Here is a 21,135-nt window from a genome sequence, read left to right as displayed (position 1 = left end):
TTTAGATCTCCATTTTAGGTAAATATTTTTCATACGCTCTAATACTTAAATTGTGCTCATATTTAATTTTTGAGTTTATCTTTAAATATTAAATTTGATAATGAGGTCAGATTGTGATATTTTTTATTAATCGGGAGATTATATTAACTATTAAGTCATTAAAAAAATTAGAGGTGTGAATATTTGACCCGAACCGAAAATTTTGGGTTCAGGTCAACCCGAACCCGAATCGGGTCGGGTCAACCCGAACCGGGTCGAGTTCGGGTTAGGGATTTCGACCCGTTTGTAAAATCGGGTCGGGTTCGGGTTGACCCGGAAACCCGAAATCGACCCGGTTGAAATCTTTTTTAATTATTTTAGGAGGATTTTAAAGGATTTTTATGAAATAAATAAATGATATTTCAAAAAGTGATAAACATTGTTGCTCAAATTAAATTAATCTTGATTTATTTTAAATTAATTGAAGTAAATCTTACCTTAATTTGATTTAGATTTAAATAAATTGAATTAAATAAAAAAAATTAATAAAATATATCCAAAACGGGTCGGGCTCGGGTTGACCCGGACCCGAAGCGGGTCGGGTTCAAGTTCTAAAAACCGACCTTTTGCAAAAATGGGTCAGGTTCGGGTCTGGTTGAATAGTGTCGGGTCAATTTCGAGTTGGACCCGAACCCGACCCGTGACCCATTTTTGACTGCCCTAATAAAAATTTAAGATTAAATTGAACATTTAATAATAATCCAAAAGATTATTTTACATTTTTACTCATTAATTATTTAGGAAATTAAATCAAATGTAAGAGGTAACTACTGCATATTGATATTTTTATTGGACATTAATTGTTCTGAAAAGTTTTTATTCCATGATTCCATCATCCTTCACTACTTGTCTGATACACTTTTAACCTATTAGGATGCCAGAGCTGGCTTCATAAGGACCATAACTAGTCTGGCTTGGGCAAAGCCATAAAGACTTGGAAAGGAAATGAAGCAAGTGGTCAGCTCTTCCAACAAGAAGTACATGCTTTAATGTTGCTACAGTATCATAATGTATTAACAGTTAGAAAGATGCATTCTTTATTAGTTAGTATGAAACTTATGGTGAAAATTTGATTTTTTTTAAGAGAGAATTAGTAAGTCTTTTTTAGGTATATAAATAAACCTCATCATAATCTAGTTTGAGTTGGGCAGACCTCCAAAGATTGAGATTTTGTTTGGGATGGCTTTCTTATTGTTTCTTAAAGCAGCTTTTTAGTATAAAAATTAAAATTTTTGTACTATAAAGCTGCTTTAAGAAGCAGTAAAAAAGTTGTCTCAAACAAAACCTGAATATTTCCTATGAGAATGATTGATCTAAACTAGAGTCTGAAATCCAACAAAGATTTCGCTATTCACATATATGATGTTGGAGTGTTTCTAAACTCGTTGAATGAGAATGTGCTTTATTTCTATCATTATTAGATTAGAAGGCTTATGATTTTTTTTTTGGTCTGTTCATTGAAGTAGTTGAGATTATAACTCCTAAAATTAATGTATCTCCGACTTTTTAAAGAATTGGCCAAAATAAATTCTTTCAAATGACTTCTTAGAATCTTTAAGGGCAACTTTAAATTAACGACAATGAGTTTATTTTTTTGATGGGGAACCAAAATTAAATAGTGGTTATCATTTGTGTTGGTTGACTTCAACAACAACCTTTGATCTATACTATGTTGTTGTATTTTTTAAATATCTTCAGAAGCACCTCATAATTGTTTAAATGCCTAAAGTGATGAGTAATCAATATCTTAAATTCTTTTTTAATTGTGTTCGAGATTTTCAGGAAGAACTATCTCACTCATTACTTTCTTCATAAGTTAGAATTATCGAGTTGAAAGTGTCTTTAAGAAAATCAAATGAAGATAAGGTTTAGTTCACTTCAAAATATTTGATAGTTGCTATTATCAATGAAGTTATTGATTATGACAGGTACAAGACTGAGATTAAGAACAATATTTTTCTTGGATGCCCTAAAGAATCATAGTGCTTTGGCTTATCTGCTCATGAGCTTTGCTCATAGTGCTTCAGCTTATCACTATGAAGGATACGGTGAGATCCTATCTTGTCAACATCTACTATATGAAATTAACTAAATGGTCGCCCCTTCTTGACATTAGCGTGGAATCCCCTGTGATTTCTATATGGATTTCCTTCACGAATTTGCGCCCACATCTATTCTCTCCCCATATCCTTCACAGTCTCGGCTCGCTTTTTGGTCGGCCATTAAAAGTTGATAATGCGACCTGTGTAGCACATGATTTGATTGAACTTGATATATATTATGAAAAGTTTTCCTGATAAAATTTGGTTAGGTCCTGACAAATTAAGTTATATTTAACAGGTTATCATGGATGAATTTCCTCCTTTTTGTGTGTTGTGCAAATGCATTGTTCATAGCAAGGGGGATTATGTCGTCCTCATCCCTCCTCTGTCCCGATTAACGTTGGTATTAATTCAGTTATTCCCAGTGTTGATCTTGTGGAGAATGTTGTTGTTAATGTTGACTCTTTGGATCATAATGCTCTTCTTGCACTGGTGAATGTGAATGAGTCTATTCAGGTTAATACTAATGTTATTTCTCCGATTTCAAAGGAGAATGCTGTGTTGAATGTTAAATCCTTGATTAATAATTCTTCATTGAATGATTCGTCTGCTTTTCATGAGAAGTAGGGTGAGGTTTTTTGTAGGGCTATGGGGGTTGGTGGTCCTATTAATGCTCTAAATGGGGATTTTGTTGGCTCTATTGTTACACAGCCAAAACCTACTTTTTTGATAGATGAGTTTCCACCTTTAGTAGATGAATTGTTTAATTTGAGGAGTAAACAAGATTTCTATTTTATTTTGTTCATTACAAGTTGTTGATTCCTTCAATAAAATCCTTGCTTTAAATTAACTGTTAGGGCAATTTCATCTTCTTGGGAACTTGCAGTGATCAATGCTGTTATTTATTTTATTATTGCTGATGTTGATTTGGATGGTAATTAGTATGATGAAATCCAATGGTTATGAGGTTAGTCATGCCATTGTAAGTCTCTGGTGATTTTTTAAAGAAGCAATAAAAAAGTCGTCATAAATGATGCCTAAGTCTTCATTTGGGAGAACTTTTTTATTGCTTCTTAAAGCAAATTTTTAGTACAAATATTTTAATTTTTGCACTAAAAAGTTGTTTTTAAAAGCAGTAAGAAAGCTTTTCCAAACGAAGCCTAAGTCTTCATTTGGGGTAATTTTCTTATTGCTTCTTAAAATAACTTTTTAGCCCAAAGTTACTTCATAAATCAATAAAAAAAAACGGTCTCAAACGAAGCTTGATCTTAATCAGCCTTGATATGATACATTGAATGTACATTATCAACAATAAATAATGGCCCCACTTCGATGGATTGATCACTTAGATTGGGGCTCTGCATACATTAAATCACTATGATAAATAGAAAGGATCTGTATTTCATTAGTAATTGGCTGTCTAATGTGTAGAACTAGTTTTCTAAAGGGCCACTTTAAGATATGAACTCGTGCTAAGATTTGATCATTTCGAGCAAATTCTTTGTGATATTATCAGTAAGTCAATCCCAAAGAGGATCTGTATGGTATGAAGCAGCTCTCTGAAAATTAATTCTGAAATTATCATTAAAAATGATAAAAAAATTTCAAAATTATTGAGAGTATTATAAATATTTTTTCTTCAAAAAATAATATTGGAGGAGTTTTGTAATGAAAAACTCTTTTTTATTAAAAAAATTAAAAAATTAAAAATTTTTCTTTAGAAATTATAATATGAGAAGTTTGATAATTTCTTGAAAAGCAATAAATATTTTAAAAATTTTCGTTATCCATTATTGATTCATTATTGAAATGGTCATTTTTAATGATTTTGAAGATATTTTTTGAGTTAAAATTTATATTAATTTTAAAGTATTTATAAATAAAATGATGGACTACAAAATACTTTATTATTTTCTTACGAAAATATAAGAAGTGATATAAGAAGTAGAAGTCTTTGAGAAAGACATTTTTTGCTTTTTCTTTGAAGTACATCAAAATTGCGTGTTTTGATAATAAAGTGAAGGGCACCTTAATTATCTGAAGCAGACATTTAGTTTTTTTTATGAACATTCAGGAACATCAATTGGATTGCATACTATTCTTCTTGAAAGTGTCTTCTTTAAGTGCAAGTCGCCAAGTAAACTTTTAATTAGCTGTTGACGCAAGTATTGATTGCCATTTGCCTAAGGGCTTTTTGGTTTGAAGCAAAATATTAGAAAGTATTTCAAATGTGGGGATTTTGAGAATATTAGAGTTTAGTTTGAAGTAAAGCGAATGTAGTGTAAAATCTTGGTGTATTTAAAATTTACCCTCAAATTCAATTTTGGTTCATTTGAAATTTCTCAATTTTGGATGGTTTTAAATATATCATAAATTTATCGTCATTGCCGCCACTCGTCGCCACATCTCCAGCCACCGTCCACCTTCGGCTGCTGTCAGCCACCATCACCACCTCCTGCTGACAGTCACCGCCCCCCTTCAGCCACCACCGTCATTATCAGTGACCACAACTATAATCGCCGCCCACCTTCAGTAGCCATCACCATCACTTGCTAACCCACGTCGTCACTAGCCTCCACATACGGAAACCATCACCGCTGACATGTCACTAGGGGTGTCAATTTCGGGTCACGGGTCGGGTTTGGGTTGAACCTGGAACTGTCCCAATTTCAAACGGGTCAACCTTAACCCGACCCAGGTATGTAAATTGCTCGTGGGCATGTGCGCGGGCGCGCGCAGACGCGTGCGCTGGTAGCCTCGGGCATGAGTGTAAGTGAGCCGAGACGGCTCGAGCTCGACTCGTTTATGGGCTCGTGAGTCGAGTTTGAGCTCATTTAGTAAATGAGCTCGAGTTCGAGCTTGATCAGCTCAAATAAATATTAATATTTTTAAAATAATTTTATTTATTTGTCAAGAGCTGTTGCGCGGGCAGCTGGGCGGGCAGGCAGGCAAGCGGGGCAGTGCATGCAGGTGATTTTAAACGGGTTTGCTAGTTGATCCGGTAACCCGTTGGGTCAACCCGAACCCGACCCGTTTTGAAATCTGGTCAGGTCAAACCCGAAATTTTCGGGCCGGGTTAGAGTCGGGTTTTCGTGTCGTGTCAAATATCAACACCCCTACATGTCACCTACAACCACCATCGCCATTATCGACCGCCGATCGCCACCCTTTTTGGACTTTACACTACATTTATTTTACTTCAAACCAAATTAAAAAAAAGAAATCTCATGCATTCATTTTACATTCATCCAAATAACTAAAATGTATTCCTTTTACACTACATCCATTTTACATTACATTCATTTTTCAATCAATCAAACAACCCTCATAGTTATAGAATTATAGTCAAATTTTAAAGAAGTGGCGACCTAAAAATCATGTGAGTATGGCGAGTACAAGATCGAGATTAGCTCATAAATAAGTTTACATAGCCACTGACAAATCCCCGAGTTATGATCATGATCTTTGTAAAAAACACATACATTTAGTTTATGTAATATAATGGATGCGACCAATACAAATATTCCTAATCTTTAATCTTATTCACAAAGTTTCCATATGTTACTCGTGAAGTAATATCAGTTGTGTACCTATTTACCATTTGCAACTTATCTTTGACTAATTGTTCATTGGTTTGTCATTGTTAGAGTAAATTTCAATATCTATCGAGTTGAAATCACATTGATGTTTGGTCTGCTGATGGTGGTAATATCATCATAAATTTCTAACATCTTTTAGATTATCAAGATCTTCTCGAAGATATTTCATCACCTTTGCTCTCCTTCATGTTTATATGATTACTTGAAAGTTTAGAACTTCTGAAATGCTCTTAGGATGAAGCCTTGAGAACCATTTTAATGGTGTTTCCTTACAAGTTGTAGATAGTAGTAATAATACCATTTATGTTGATGGAGAAATCAACAACTCAAATGAAGTAATTTGATCTACTGAGTCTAACTTCCCTTTGAGGCATTCAGAACATTGCATTTTGAACTTTTAGTGGAGGTTGAGCTTTCATATATAATATGAATAGAAAATGCATTAGTTGGCTTGATGGAAAGTTAGTTGGGTTGGCTCATTAAGAACCACACATGGTTTGATATGGGTAAAGTCATAAAGAATTGAGAAGGAAATATCACAGTGACATTGTCAGCCCGATTATCATTGAATTAGACGAGTTTTATTAATTGATTGATGTTTCATGATTTGGAAATAATTTGTATTTATGAATTGTGGGCTCATTTAGGTTTCGTTTGATATAATTTTCGTACTATTTTTAAAAGTAATTTTTAGTAGAAAATTTTTTTATTAAAAAGTTGTTTTAGAAAGCAGTAAGAAAGTAAATTTTTGTACTAGAAAATTATTTTAAAAGCAATAAGAAAGTTGTCCCAAACGAAATCTTAGTAATTTGGATGTTGAGATATATATATAGTGGTAATTACCCCCAATAAATAGGTCGAATCCCGCCAGAGGGTGCTGCCCCTTTGGACCCCTAGCATGTCCCCCCACCCCACCCCCGGGAAAATTAGGACTGGTTCCGCCCTTACTTAGCTTGGAGTGAGGGTAGCAAGACCTTGATGCGACTTATGAGGCAACACAAAAATGTGGAGGATATTGTTGAAAATAGTTAGGATCGGATGGCTCCCCTTCTGAAGGTGAATATGACATGAACTTAGGACAACATAAGAGATGTTATTAAAAAATTAGGAAGACTACTACAAATTATTGGCATAACATCCTTCCGGTGTAAAATGAGATAATAATGAAAGATTATGAAAATAACTAAAAATGATATAATGCATTATGGAGTTATTTATTGCATCTATGAATGAGTTTAATAGAGGTCATAAATCAAAATTTTTGAAGATTAAATTAATTTCAACAGTTTTAAGATTATTTTCTTTGCAAATTTTAGGATAATGAAAAAAACTCTAATTGAGACTCTAGTAAAACTTTAATGGCTCACACATTATAGCTAAGATTGTGTGGTTCCCAAGCATTACATCAAACCACACTAGAGCCGCCCATAAACCATGACAAAACTCTATAAAAGAGGTATGACCTCATTTTACCAACATCAATAAGATCATCATAACACTACATATAAATCTCAATAAAATATAAAAAGTAAGGATTTTTCCCATCCCAATCTATTCAGACAGGCCGAACAATAGGGGTATCAGTAATTGATCCAACCCATCAACCTGGCCTTAAAAATCCGAGTTGATCCGCTTAATAAATGGGTTGGGTTTAAGTTAACCAACGATATCATTTTTGACCCATAAATGACCTGTTTAATATCGTTTTGCTTAAAGTTTTTGCTTCTATATGTCATCTTCTTATCTTTGATCAAATATTCTAAACTTTATAGTTAATAAATTATATTTTTTTTAGTCAAAATAGGTTAACATATAAAACTGTCCCAAATGAAACAATAATCTATAACTATATCATTCTTTGATATATCTCACATGTCAACTTCATTCATTTACAATTTATACTATAGAATGATTGTAGGATTGGCCATTATTTCATAATAAAGTTTTTTTTTTTTCAAACATTGATGATTGGGCCATGAAAGGCCATACTAAAATGCAATTGGCCCTCATGGAACCAATTAGTAATCTTTTTATTTTGTTAGGCATATTTAAGCTCATTTCCTTATAAACAATCACTTGCTCGCCCACCTACCATGTCAAGCAATTAGGTGGGTGACTTTATTTTTAATGATTTATTACTAAGTTTCTTATTTTCAAAAAAATTACAGTGGGGCTGAAAAGAAAAAGATAATGACATTAATTTTTTGCAGCATTAAAGTTATTTTTACCAAATTCTCCAATTTAATTAATTGGCTGTCCCACCAGTCACTATCATCTTTAAAACAAAATTAAATACAAAAAATAATGTAAATATTGATATTATTTTAACTATTTATTTAGAGAAACTAATTATCGAAACCTAAATAGATAATTATGATAATTTAAAAAAAAAAGGTTTATTTATTAGTGAACTTTTCATGAGAAGGTCATTGCGAACTTAAATTATAGTTTTTACATCTGCCACTATTTTACGAATTTTTATTGCCTAGCTCAGGTTATCTGACGTAGAGATACATCAGGTAGCCTATAATAGATTGCCACGTGCTCTTACTCTTTACCGTGCGGCCCGACGACCCGACCCGGAACGGATATGCTCGGTATTGCTAGGTACTACTCGGTATTTGCTCGGTATTCTATTTTACACACATCATCACCTGATCGATGTATGCTATCTTTGATGTACTTTAAGGCTACGTTTGAGACAACGTTCTAAAGTAGCTTTTAGGCTTAAGTTTTTTTTTTTTAGTTTGAAAGTTGTCCTAAGTAGGGGTGTTAATATTTGATACGACCCGAAAATTTGACTTGAGCCTGACACGGAAATTTCGGATTCGGGTTAGGGTTTTCAACCCGTTTAAAAAATTGGGTCGGGTTCAGGTTGACCCGGAAACCTGGGAATTACAAGGATTGACCCGTTGACGGATGCCCGCGTCACCGCAGCTGCCCAAGGCCAATCACGTGTCTAGACTCGATCGTCGCGTCTGTGTCCACGTCGGTGTGACCACCGGGCTGTGTTGCTGACCCGCCTGCCCCCATCGTCGAATCCCCGCTCTCTCGTCGCATTCCTGTTGCAGGTCGCATCTTGAGAGAAGAAACTGGCAGCTGCCGCGCCGCTGCAGCTGACTTGTCGTTGCCATGTCCTGACGCAAACCGGAAGCGGGTTGGGCTCGAGTCCAAAAAACTGACTCGTTTGCAAAAATGTTACGGATTTGTGTTAACCCGAATAGTGTCGGGTCCATTCTGGATTCAACCCGAACCCGACTCGTGACCCAAAATTGACATGCCTAGTCCCAAGTGAAGCCGAAGTCTTATTCTTATTGTTGGATCATTTAGATAATTGCAATCAATTGCTTATATTTGTAATTGCTCTTTAATTTTCTTTTTGCCCATTGATTGTAATTCATTTACAGCATTGAAGTCAAATTTTATTTTATTTTTAAGGTGGGCGTGCACAAATTAACTATTATTTATCATCGATATTTTTAATAAATATCTATAATTCTAAATCCTAAAATTTTATGAAAGACAAAAATTTAAAAAATAATAATTTTCCGACCGCCCACAGTCTCCATATAGTGTAGTTGCATGTCAAATATCTCTTCTATAAATTATCCCTCCATCTTCATCTCTCCTTAATTAGTTAGATAAAGGAAGGAGAGAGAGAGAGAGAGAGATGGTAGAGAGAGAAGTGAAAGCAGAGGGTGTGCTAAGATTGTCATCAATGGTGCTGGCGGCCATTAGCGCGGCCATTGTTGGTCTGGATGAACAGACCAAAACCGTCTTCTTCACGAGAAAGAGAGCCACATCTCGGAAGCTTGAAGTTCTCTGGTAATAGACTTTTACTGTATTTCACAATAGTTTCATTTAGAACATCTTTCTTTCTATTATAAAGCATTTTTTTTAGTATAATTTTTTTTTGAACTACTCTTTGTTTGGGACAGCTTTCTTGCCGCAGCTTTTTATTACAAAATATTAAATTTTAAAAAATTTTGTACTAAAAAAACTGTTTTATAAAGCAATAAGAAAGCTTGATTTGAGATGATTTTCTTGCTGCTTTTTAAAATATTTTTTTAGTACAAATTTAAGAAGCATCAAAAAAGCCGCCCCAAACCATTTTCTCTCCATCATTTTGTTTTCTTTCTTTGATTCGCTCATGGAGTAACCCATCTTCTTAACAAGCGAACAAAGTTCTCATAAGAAATTTCCAATAAAATTTTCTGTAAGGAATGATCAAAATCTACCGAATATATATGACAGTCTGTGCTTTATTGATGGAGCTCAAATAAAGTCTATAAACTAACTGATCATAGTTCTATATTTGAATAAAAATTAATTTTAAGCATTTTTGTAATCCATTTATATTAATTTCTCCTATTTTCAAAAGCTTTTTTTTTTTTTTTTTTAGGGCGTTCACAATCATAGCTTCAGCTTCCTCTGGCTATCATCTTCTGCAGCTTTGTGGTTGTATAGCCATCGCTTGGCTGAGAAAAAACCATTCTCAGGTTGCCAACAAGTTCTTTGCATGGATTAGGCTTTTATTGGATCAGGTAATTAATTAATCAAATAAAATTTCTATTATAATAAAATGATATGAGGTAAATGTAGAATTTTTTTTATAATATTATATATGTTGCTTATTATATTTTTTTGTAATAAGTTTTATAACTCATTTTTTATGTTAATTTTTTAATTAATAAATTGGCTGAACATGATCGTAATTATTATAAAATGATAATAATAATTAAAAATTTTGTAGAATATAGTTATAATAAAATTAATGTTTTATCAATGAAATTGGTTGAATATGATCCTAATTATTCTAAAAAATATATATGAATAATTCAATGAAGTTGGCATATAAAAAAGTTTTTTTTTATCAATGAAATTGGCTTAACGTGATCCTAATTATTATTAGAAAATATTGGTTTAATAAAATTAATTTTTTATTAATGAATTAGCTGAACATGAACCTATTTTTTTTAACGAATAAAGGCCTCATTTTAAAGCAGCTTTTTAGTAAAAAAAATTAGGTTTAATTTGTGACTGTCTTACTGTTAGTATAAAAATTTTAATTTTAAAGAAGCATTAAAAATTTTTTACTAAAAAAATATTTTAATGAAGCATTAAAAATTCTTTTTTAGTATTAATTTTTATACTAGAAAGTTATTTTAAGAAGCATTAAAAAAATTGTCCTAAATGAAACATTAATTTTAAAATTATTTTAGAAAGTACTAAAAGAAATTATACAAAATGAAGCTTAGATAAATATATGCTTTAATTGTAATATCCAATTTGAGAAGATAATGTTGTCAGGCACAACTACCTTCATTTAAGAGGTAAGGAGCAATTAGACATGCCAAGAAATAAAGTAGCCAGAATTAGAGATCCACATGCTTTGGTGGTTGTATTCATTAATTACTTGAGTCATAGAATACAATTTATAGCTGAATTTTAGGCAACTATTTATCTTTTTGCTTTTAATGGTTTTATTTTTTTAATTATTATTTTTTTATTTTTTACTAGTAAAAATTAGAAAAGGATTGAATGATCTCCTATCTTTTTCTAAAGGATCAAAATAATATCTAATTATATAAAAGTATTAATTTGATCTCTAGATTATTTAAATAGGGGTCAACTTAATCTTTTTGTAGGATCACTTATATCTCTATTAAAAAAACAATATAATAAAATTAGATTTTGAATAATAGGAGATTATTTTGATAATGAAGTTAGAGAGACATGTTGATCTTTATCTCTTAAAAAAAAAACTATTTTATAATTATATTAAAAGTTTGAAATTCTAATATTGAAAAGTAGGCCTTGTAATTCAATATGTCACAGGCATAACAGATTGAAGATCATCTTAAGCTATTTATATACGGTGAAGCTATTACGTGTAGTTATCGGACGTCTTCTTAAGGTTAATTAGGATATGGCACATCACCATTACTTTTTTTTTTAAATTACACCAATATATTTTATACCGCTATTTATTGGATGATGTGATGTATTCTGATTGACCTCCAAACCAACCGATCACTGTATGTAATAATTTCTCTGGTATCTGAGGGTTCCATTGGACTTCATTTGGGCAGTTGAGCGATGGATGTAGTTATTAATGACTTACTGTTTTTCATTAATTTACTGTGGATATGAGTGGAAAATTCTTTAATTAATGTGTGGTCCTTTTGTTTAAAAATGAGAGTAAATGTCAGTACTTGACAAAATTTTTTAAAACTAGTGATTAAAGAAATTAAACAAGTCGAGCTAAGTTCGTATAATCTTTGATTTAAGCTTGAATTTGAATTTGAGCTTAATTCTAAATTGACTCACGAGTGAGCTCATTCAATATAAAAGAGAAAAAAATTATATTAAAATTATAGTAATTGTTATAGTCTTCATTTATGACAATTTTTAATTACTATTTTTTCCGTTACTTTAAAGAAATTTTATAGCAATAATAAAGTTGTTCTAAATGAAGTCATAATAACACGATAAAATGAATAAATTATAAGAAAAATAATAATAAATAGAAAATGATAATTTGCTTTAATCATTTGAATACTACTATATTTAAAGAATATTTTACATTAATATTTTTATACAAGTCTTCTAACAAGCTAACGAGTCGCTTCACACAAAGTTGACTCGCTAGCTCATGAAACGCGACTTATAAGAGCCGAGCAAAAGCTTTAACAAACTCAGCAGTTGGTTTGACTCACTCACAGCCCAAAGTACTAATATGAACCACGTAAAAAAACATGCAGGGAGTGGCTTATGCAATGTTTGCTGTGGCAGTCGCAGCGACGGAGGGATCGACGGTGGCGCTGAGAGGCGTGAATCCGCTGCAATGGTCTGAACTGTGCAACATCTATGGAAAATTCTGCCGGCAAGTCGCCGGAGGTTTAATATGTGGCTTTGCAGCATCCATTGCCATGGCCGTCGTCTCCTTCTTCTCTGCTCGCAATCTGTTCAAGCTTTACTCAGTTCACCATAGAAGGGAGATCTCCGGCCTTAAGAAGTGGAGATGGAATCTCTTCTATTCCAGTTTTAGCTAATAGTACATAAGAAGAAATAACTCTGGAGTCTGCAATAATCCTCGTCTTCAATTATAATATATAAAATCTCAAACATAAAAGTGTGTTGCGAGTATCAGAATTAGGCTTCATTTGGGATGGCTTTCTTAACTTCTGTTTTAAAAAATTTTCTAGTATAGAAATTTCTTGCTGCTTGTTTAAGCTTAAGCTTCTCATGATGATTGCTTTGAATTGTGAATTATCGAGATGTCACTAGAATGCAAAATAATGATAAAAAACATTTGATTGGATATTTCTGTAATAATTATGAAACAGTTATTTTATATTTTTAATCTTGTTTTGTACACTACATGAAAATAGTTCATTATCGACATATTTTTCCAACGGAATATTTTGCGTCGAAATTTCTATCAGATTTCCTACAAATTGAAAGAAATATTTCCGATAGATTTTTCAAGCACTTTTCCGGCCGATTTAATTTCCAGCAGAATTTCTGACGGATTTCCGACGTTTTTGACGGATTTTTAGTAATTTATTTAATATTATATTTAAATTAATTAATTTTCAAATTTTTTAATTTATTTAATTAATTAGTCATTAAATAATTATTTTAATTAATTATTAATTATTAGGCGGAAACTTCCAAATCATCAGCTGGAAAATGAACAAATTTTTGCCTGAAAATCTGTCGGTAATAGATGATTTTTCTGTACATAGTGGTAATCATGAGGCCAAAGTTCATTAGGCGCTAATAACCATTCAATTTTTTTGCTAATTTTTTTTTCTCTTAATGACTTTTGAAGTATCTTTATGCAAAAAAAAAATATTTCGAATATATTTTGCACTCAGATGAAACAAGTTTTAATTAATTAGATATATATTCTTATGCATTTCTCTAATTTTAAAATTATTTAAAGATGATTAAATTTAGCATATATAACCAGCCACCGCCGCTAGCCTCCACCATCGTCAGCCTCCCCACCAGCCTTCGGAAACTGACCACCACCGCCGTCATCATCACCGTCACCACCACTACCTCCACCTGCCGCCGGCCATCACCAATGCTGCTATCATTGTATCCCACCATCGTTATCATATTTCATTTCTTTTCTGCCGACCAAGCAGCTCTAAATGAAAAAATAAATTAGTCCCTTTCGTGCATGTGGATTCCATCGCATCATATTAAAATTACCTTAGCCTTCTGTTGCTAATGAATGCTACAGTTACCAATTAATTGCTCGTATTAATTCCTATTTCTATCAATAGAGTACTGACATCATACTTGCCAACAATACACGACTATTCAAAGCATTTTATAATAGGAAATTTACATACATAATTTGTGGCAAATTACCTATTCTACTGTTTAAATAAAGAGAATTCAATTATTTAAAAAAAAAAAAGCTGCTATATTTACATATATAATCAAACTCATCATTATTATCATAGGCTCTAATAAATATTATTATCATTTGTTAGGTTGTATAATTATGTGTTATAAAGTGGATAATTGTTTATTGAGGACACTCATCTTAGATGGAGAAATTATTATGTGCTGTCACCGGATCGTTCGGAGGCAAATCAGGATGCTTCATACCATGATCACCCAATATACAGTGGTACACATCACTGGTACACAGCAAAATGGTGATGTAGCATAGGGGTGTTAATTTCGGGTCACGGGTCGGGTTCGGGTCGAATCCGGAACTAACCCGAGTTCAAACAGGTTGACCCTAACCCGACTCGGATAGATAAACAGGTCAGAAAATCCTAACCCGGACCCGACCGGGTGGGTTGCCGGGTTGACCCGACCTGCCACGGGACCCGAAACGCGCTGACGCAATCGGGCTAGAGCGGGCGCGCGCAGAAGCGCCCAGGCTGGTGGTGCGGCGAGCACGGGTGCTTGCGGCGAGCGTGTGAGCGTGCGTGGGCAGCCTCGGCGCGTGGCGCTGGCGCTGGTAGGCGTGGCAACTTGCGCTGGCAGGCTTTGTCGCACGGGCACGGTCCTAGCAGCCGCGGACAATGCGCTTGGGTGGGGCAGCGCGGGCAGTTCAAGTTAAACAGGTTCGCAGGTTGACCCGGCAACCCGCCGGGTCAACCTGAACCAAACCCATTTTTCAAACGGGTTGAATCCGGGAACCCGACCCATTTTGGAAATCAGGTCGGGTCCAACCCGGATTTTTCGGGTCGGGTTTTCGTGTCGTGTCAAATATTGACGCCCCTAATGTGGCGCATCATGATTCACCTCTGGATGGCGTCAGATGACCGCACAAAATAATTTCTCCTTTGTTTGGCTGTATTGTGGACCTTTTTCGGTTGGAGCCTCTTCGCCCACCTTCCGTATCTTTATTTCTTTTGATGTGATTGTAGCTCTATGAGCATTTGTGGCTCAAGTTTCTCATAAGGATTTATAATTTTTTATTAGATTAACGCGTAGGCCTTTATGCGGTTTTTAACAAAATAATAATAGTAATAATTAATTTTAAAACAAATTAATTAAATGTTTTGACATCATCTAATTCATGGTCTTAGAAAAACAATATTCTCCTTCAATTAATAGGCCACATGTCATTTATGTTGATCGCAAAGTTTTATTTTTGAATATATTTGGAACAGCTGGATGTATCTTTTTTTTAATACCAAGTTAAAAAAAATAAAATTATTTTGATGACAAAAATATGCAGATGTTCTCATTCAATTTCTTCTCAGTTCCTTTAGTATAGATTGATGACATGATATGTTACCTTTGCCTTCTGTCATTTGATTGCTCATATCAATGGATTTTCTTTCAATGTCTTCTCATATTCACCAACAAAGGGAGACTAATCAATACATATTAATTTTTTTGAGATGAAGTTATTGGATTTAATATTATTTATGAAGTTATCAAATTTTGAGATGGGCCTAAGAAATTTAGAGAGATAAAAAAGAGAAAGTATGGACAAGAGATTCTCTTTGATCAACTTAGAATTATGTTAGTTGCAAGAACATTGAGAGAGGGTGAAATGAGCTATCGATGTGCATATTAAGGCTTCGTTTAGTACAACATTTTTAATGCTTCTTAAAGCATTTTTTTAGTATAAAAATTAGATTTTTTGTTTTAGAAAGCTGCTTTAATTTTAGTAGCAATAGACCTAGTGAAGGGATTGTGATTTTGGGCGATCAATTTATTAATAAGAGTACACGTTTTAGATGTATTGGATATATTGTTCAAAGTGGTGGTGAAATATATAGATGGGGATATTATAAGTAGAATTCAAGTTGGTTGGTTGAAGTGGAGGAATGCATCGGGCTTGTTGTGCGATAGAAAAGTCTCCCTCAAACTTAAGGGAAAATCCCATAAGATGGTGGTGAGACCTGCAATGTTTTATGGTATCAAATGTTGGCCATTAAAAGAGAAACATAATACTAAGTTAAACGTTATAGAGATGAGGATGCTTAGGTGGATGAGTGGCTTTACCCTTAGAGATAGGATACGAAATGAGCACATACGTGAAAAGGTTGGAGTAGCTCTAATGGAAGATAAGATTAGAGAGAGTCATCTTAGATTATTTGGTCACATTAAGCGGATGCCTTCTAATGACCCGGCCGTTAGAAAAGTTGAGGTATTAGATTTGAGTCATTTGACTTATGTTAAGAAAGGTAGAGGTAGACCTAAAAAGACGTGGTTAGAAAATATTAGAAATGATATTAATTTCTTTATTAGATTTACATAAAATTTTGACTTTTAACAAGGCAGAATGGAGAAAAAGGATTCATATAGCCGACCCCACGTAGTGGGACAAAGGCTTGATGTTGTTGTTGTTGTTGTAGAACAGAGACGATCTCCGGCGCAAGATTCCCCTCCCCGAAGGCGGGGAGACGGAGGCACAAAACCCCCAAAAGCGAAACCCTAGCAGAGCATATGGAAAGTGGGCCTACAACATTAATCTCGATTCAAGTAAAGAAAAAAAAAAAGTGTAGTTTTAAAATTGCACATAATTTTAAAATTGCACATAATTCAAGTAAAGAAAAAAAAGTGTTCTAAAGCTAACTCAAACAAAGTCTAAGCTTGTTTTGAAATTCATGTATTCAAATTGCACATAATTGTATGTAAATTAAATATAAGCAACACAAAGAATAACTTAGTATAGTTTTATATGATTAAGGAAGATATGTATATATATATATATATTATAATTTTGATTCTCAATCGGTATTGATTTATAACAACACGAGTATGAACGACCAAGTTATCTTAGACCAAAGCTACAATTTTCCTACAAGCATGAGATATGATGTGCTAGATGATTATGCTAATTGAAAAGTGAATGATTTTACTGCTAGTTCATGTAGAAGTTCAAGCTTTTAAAGAATCTTACAGCGCTAGCTCTTGAGGAAGTGTTTGCTAGGAAAACCTGATTTCTAGAGAAATGACTTCTACAGTGAATGCAATGAAAATTCTTAAGGTCTATTTGGTACAGTTTTTTCATTATTTTGTTTTTCGGATAGTAATTATAATTTTGTTTGATTACTACTTTCTTACTATCTTTAAAAAAAAATTATGGTTGAAAGCTTTTTTACAACTATATATAGTAGCTAAGTTGCTTTCCCAACAGTAACAGATTTCGTTTAGGATAACTTTTTTATTGTTTTTTAGTATAAAAATTAAATTTATGTACTAAAAAATTGCTTTAAAAAGCAGTAAGATCGAAAGCTGTTCCAAACGAAGCCTTAATTTCCAGGTTTTTGACTATTTTTTTCTCTTTGTTCAAAATGTTTTGTTTGAGAAAACGCAATGAAGCTTGCTTGTAACCAAATAATGAAAAGGATAATGAAATGAACGAGCTTAATTCTTTACTTACTACCAATGGATTTTTCAGAAGGAAAAAAAATTACAGTGCAGCTCTTCAATTTGAAAAAAAAAAAATCTACAGGAGATTTATGGAAATAGAATGCATTAGGTTTTGATTTGAATCCTTTTGAGACATATATGAAAACTTATTAGTTGTTGTAACAGCTTATGTATGTTTAGGTGGTTTTGGAAAGCTTTGGCAACTCGCATATGAATATTGAAGATGATAATCTCATCATGCAATTCTAATAGTATATATATTTAGGCTTGGTTTGAGAGGCTTTTTTACTATTTCTTAAATTAACTTTTTAATACAAAAATTAAAAATTTTATAGTACTAGAAAGATGTTTTAAGAAGCAGTAAAAAAGCCGACCCAAACGAAGCCTTAGTCATTGTCTAACAAAAGCAAAAAGAAACAACTAAAAATTTAAATTAACATAGAAAATAAAGAGCACCCCTAATTCAAATCCAATTTTGCAAAAGCTTCTTTCAATTATATGTTATTGATTAAAAATTAATTTTTGATGAATTTTAGGATTATAAGTTCTGATTTTAACATATTGAATTATTTTGGAAGATAAAATAAATTGATTATTTGCTCACATAACCTCCCAAAAAAGGCAAAATAGTTGTTATGATATCTAAATTATATTAATGAGTTGCTTAATTATCTTTTTTTAACACTTGTATTTATTATTTTGCCGCATTCATAATGTTCACACTCAATATGTACATTTAAAAATTAGAACAACTTACAATTTTCAAGAATGATCTGTATGGGACGGCTGCAATATTTTATAAAGATGGATACGAAGCTATTATGGGAAACCAAATTTTTTAAAAAATTGATGTGGATGTTATAAATGTTTTCTTTGTTAACTGAATAGTTGATTTCTTAATTAATGTTACCATACATAGATACTTTGGTTGTAAAAACAGCTTCCCACCACAGAGATATCTAAAGAGTATGTAGAAAACAACAGTTGCATTTTGAAAGTAAAGTTATAAGAAAGCTATTTCAAACAAACCCTAAGGCATAACCCTAGATAACTGAGCTTTATGATGCATCCACTCCACTCTTTATGTCATTGTTGCTTAATCTTCATTCTCCAAGTGGAAAAACACGCTAAGGTTTCATTTGGGACGGCTTTTTTATTGTTTCTTAAAACGGAGCTTTAGTACAAAAATTAAAAATTTTGAACTAAAACTCTGCTTTAAGAAGTGATTTAAAAGTCATCCTAAATGAAACCTTAGCATACTGAACGAGTATTTCCATCATCTATATAATCATGTTGCTTGTTGCAATTTCTTTTAACCTATAAGTGCACATTTATTTAACTACTATCATCAAATCATATGTGTATACTTAACAATTTTATTATTTAATGAAGACAAACCAATGCTGAAGTGAAAGAACAAAAATAACAATAGGTTGATTATTCTCTTCTAGCTAGATAATAAAGAAGAGAATGTGCAAATGTGAGAAATTGTGAGTTAAATAGGATTTGAGTGAAGTTGAGTAAAAAATAGTTAATAAAATTCATTTAAATTTTAAATTCTAAAACAAATAATAATTTTTTAAAATATTAATCAAAATTTAACAATTATCTCGGTCTTAAAATTTACATCATAAAAAATTATTATTATTGAGTTTGTGAAGTTAATTAGGATTGTTTGATTAGCTAAAACAAGAATGCAGAGTCAAATGAAATTAAATATAAAATAAAAGCATCGTATTTGAAATATTTGAAATTATTAGAAAAGTGTAAATTAAGAAGGAATGGGTAGCCAAAATCACCATGGGTGGTGTTTGACAATAGCAGTGGCTAATGGCAGTGGCCATGGTGGGTGGCTATGGTCCTTTATGATAAAAATTATAAAATATTGATATAATAATTTAAAATTAAAACTATAAAATAAATAAAATTCATATACAAATAATATCTTTTATACTTTTAAATTTAAAGACCTTCAATCTTTAAATTTGATTCACATTTCATATAATTTTATTTCACTTATAAACTTACACATTTTATATAAATTATTATTAATTTATATTATATATGTAAATAAAAAATTACTCATATAAATAATAAACCAAATTCTTTATATCATTCACATTAGATCATCTATCCTTAATATATATATATATATATATCTTTTTGAACATGTGAATCGTATGTTCTTTGGCACTATTATCTTTAGTTGTCTGAACATGAACCTAGCTAGCGGTCACCATTGGTTGGAGGGAAGCTGGAACTGGCTCTCAGTGAGGAAAAATTATTCCATCAGGTTACCTGACGTAGAGATACATCAGGTAGCCTATAATATGTCGCCACGTGCACTTACTCTTTATCGTGCGGCCCGACGACCCGACCCGGAGCGGACCCGGGAGTTGGCGTAGCTCGGTATTGCTAGGTATTGATCCATTTTGCTGGACAAAAACGAAAAATACTATTCTATGAAGACCAATACCGAGCAATACCGCGCAATACCGAGCAATACCGAGTTCTTTTAGGTATTACTCGGTATTGCTCGGTATTAATACCGAGTTCTTTTAGGTATTGCTCGGTATTGCTCGGAATTGGTCTTTACAGAGCGGTATTTATCGTTATTGTCAAGCAATACCGAGTAATACCTAGCAATACCGAGCAAATACCGAGCAATACGCGAACATAGTAATCCCGGATTCGGTCCAAGTCGGGTCGTCGGGCCGCGCAATAAAAAGTAAGTGCACGTGGCGACTTATTATAGGCTACCTGATGTATCTCTATGTCAGGTAACCTGACGGAATAATTTTTCCTCAGTGAGGTCGGTGTGGGTAGATGGAATTGAATTTAAACAGGGAGGAGCATTCAAGTTCCGAAGATGCATATGTAGGCCAGGGGAGGGGAAAAAAAAAAAAAACAGATCTTACTGCATTTCTGATTGTTTCTTCGGTACAGAAGGAAAACAAAAATTTTAATGTTAAATGGAAAAGAGGGAATTAGTAACCAGTTCCTAGAGGAGTCCATATTAGGATTAATTATACTATGCGGATGACGAACGTCATTCGGAGATCAACCAAAATGCGCCACGGCATTCCTTGCTCTGTACCACGGCTTGGTAGTACTGACGTGGTGCATTCTGGTTGGTCTCCGGACGATGTTCTTCATCCAGTCTCCACACATAATAATTTCTCCAATATCAGGGAGAAGCCAAATTGCCTTTTTCATATATCTTTGATGAGAATACAATTTTGATGCATTTTGAAATTCATATTTTAATAGAATTAGTATATTTGAAAAGTATTAGATTTCTATATTTATAAAAATACATAAATATAATTTAAATATTTATTATATTATCCAATTCAACTCTCAATTTAACTCTGATTGAATCATTGAATTTTGAATTTCTTATTTGGGTTCTATATTCAGGCTTATTTTCACTCCTTTGATTTAGATATTATATATACAATTTTACAAACGGGTCGAAATCCCTAACAATATTTATAAATTTTATAAAATTTCAGGTTCTGGTTGAACCAAAAACCCAGGTCGAGTTCGGGTTAGGGATTTCGACCCGTTTGTAAACTCGGGGTGGG

At 32.8% G+C, this 21,135-nt stretch overlaps 1 protein-coding gene across 1 annotated transcript; it reads left to right on the top strand.

Moving 5' to 3' along the window:
• Nucleotides 1-8,500: 8,500 nt before the first annotated feature.
• Nucleotides 8,501-13,048, top strand: LOC110091875 (CASP-like protein 2C3). The gene is made up of 3 exons (XM_020816163.2): nucleotides 8,501-9,505; nucleotides 10,083-10,224; nucleotides 12,445-13,048. Exons 1-3 carry the CDS (start codon nucleotides 9,351-9,353, stop codon nucleotides 12,733-12,735), a joined length of 588 nt encoding a protein of 195 aa, XP_020671822.1. The 5' UTR covers nucleotides 8,501-9,350; the 3' UTR covers nucleotides 12,736-13,048.
• Nucleotides 13,049-21,135: the final 8,087 nt, after the last annotated feature.

The sequence above is a fragment of the Dendrobium catenatum genome, unplaced genomic scaffold, assembly GCF_001605985.2.
Source record: "Dendrobium catenatum unplaced genomic scaffold, ASM160598v2 fragScaff_scaffold_1126, whole genome shotgun sequence".
In the NCBI taxonomy this organism is placed as follows: Eukaryota; Viridiplantae; Streptophyta; class Magnoliopsida; order Asparagales; family Orchidaceae; genus Dendrobium; species Dendrobium catenatum.
This window is presented reverse-complemented; position numbering and strand designations above follow the sequence as displayed.

Excerpts from the sequence above, each read along its gene's own strand:
- LOC110091875 (XM_020816163.2), top strand. The coding sequence starts at position 9,351 with ATGGTAGAGAGAGAAGTGAAAGCAGAGGGTGTGCTAAGATTGTCATCA. Across the intron at positions 9,506-10,082 it reads CGGAAGCTTGAAGTTCTCTG|GGCGTTCACAATCATAGCTT; the intron begins GTAATAGACTTT and ends TTTTTTTTTTAG. Across the intron at positions 10,225-12,444 it reads TTAGGCTTTTATTGGATCAG|GGAGTGGCTTATGCAATGTT; the intron begins GTAATTAATTAA and ends AAAAACATGCAG.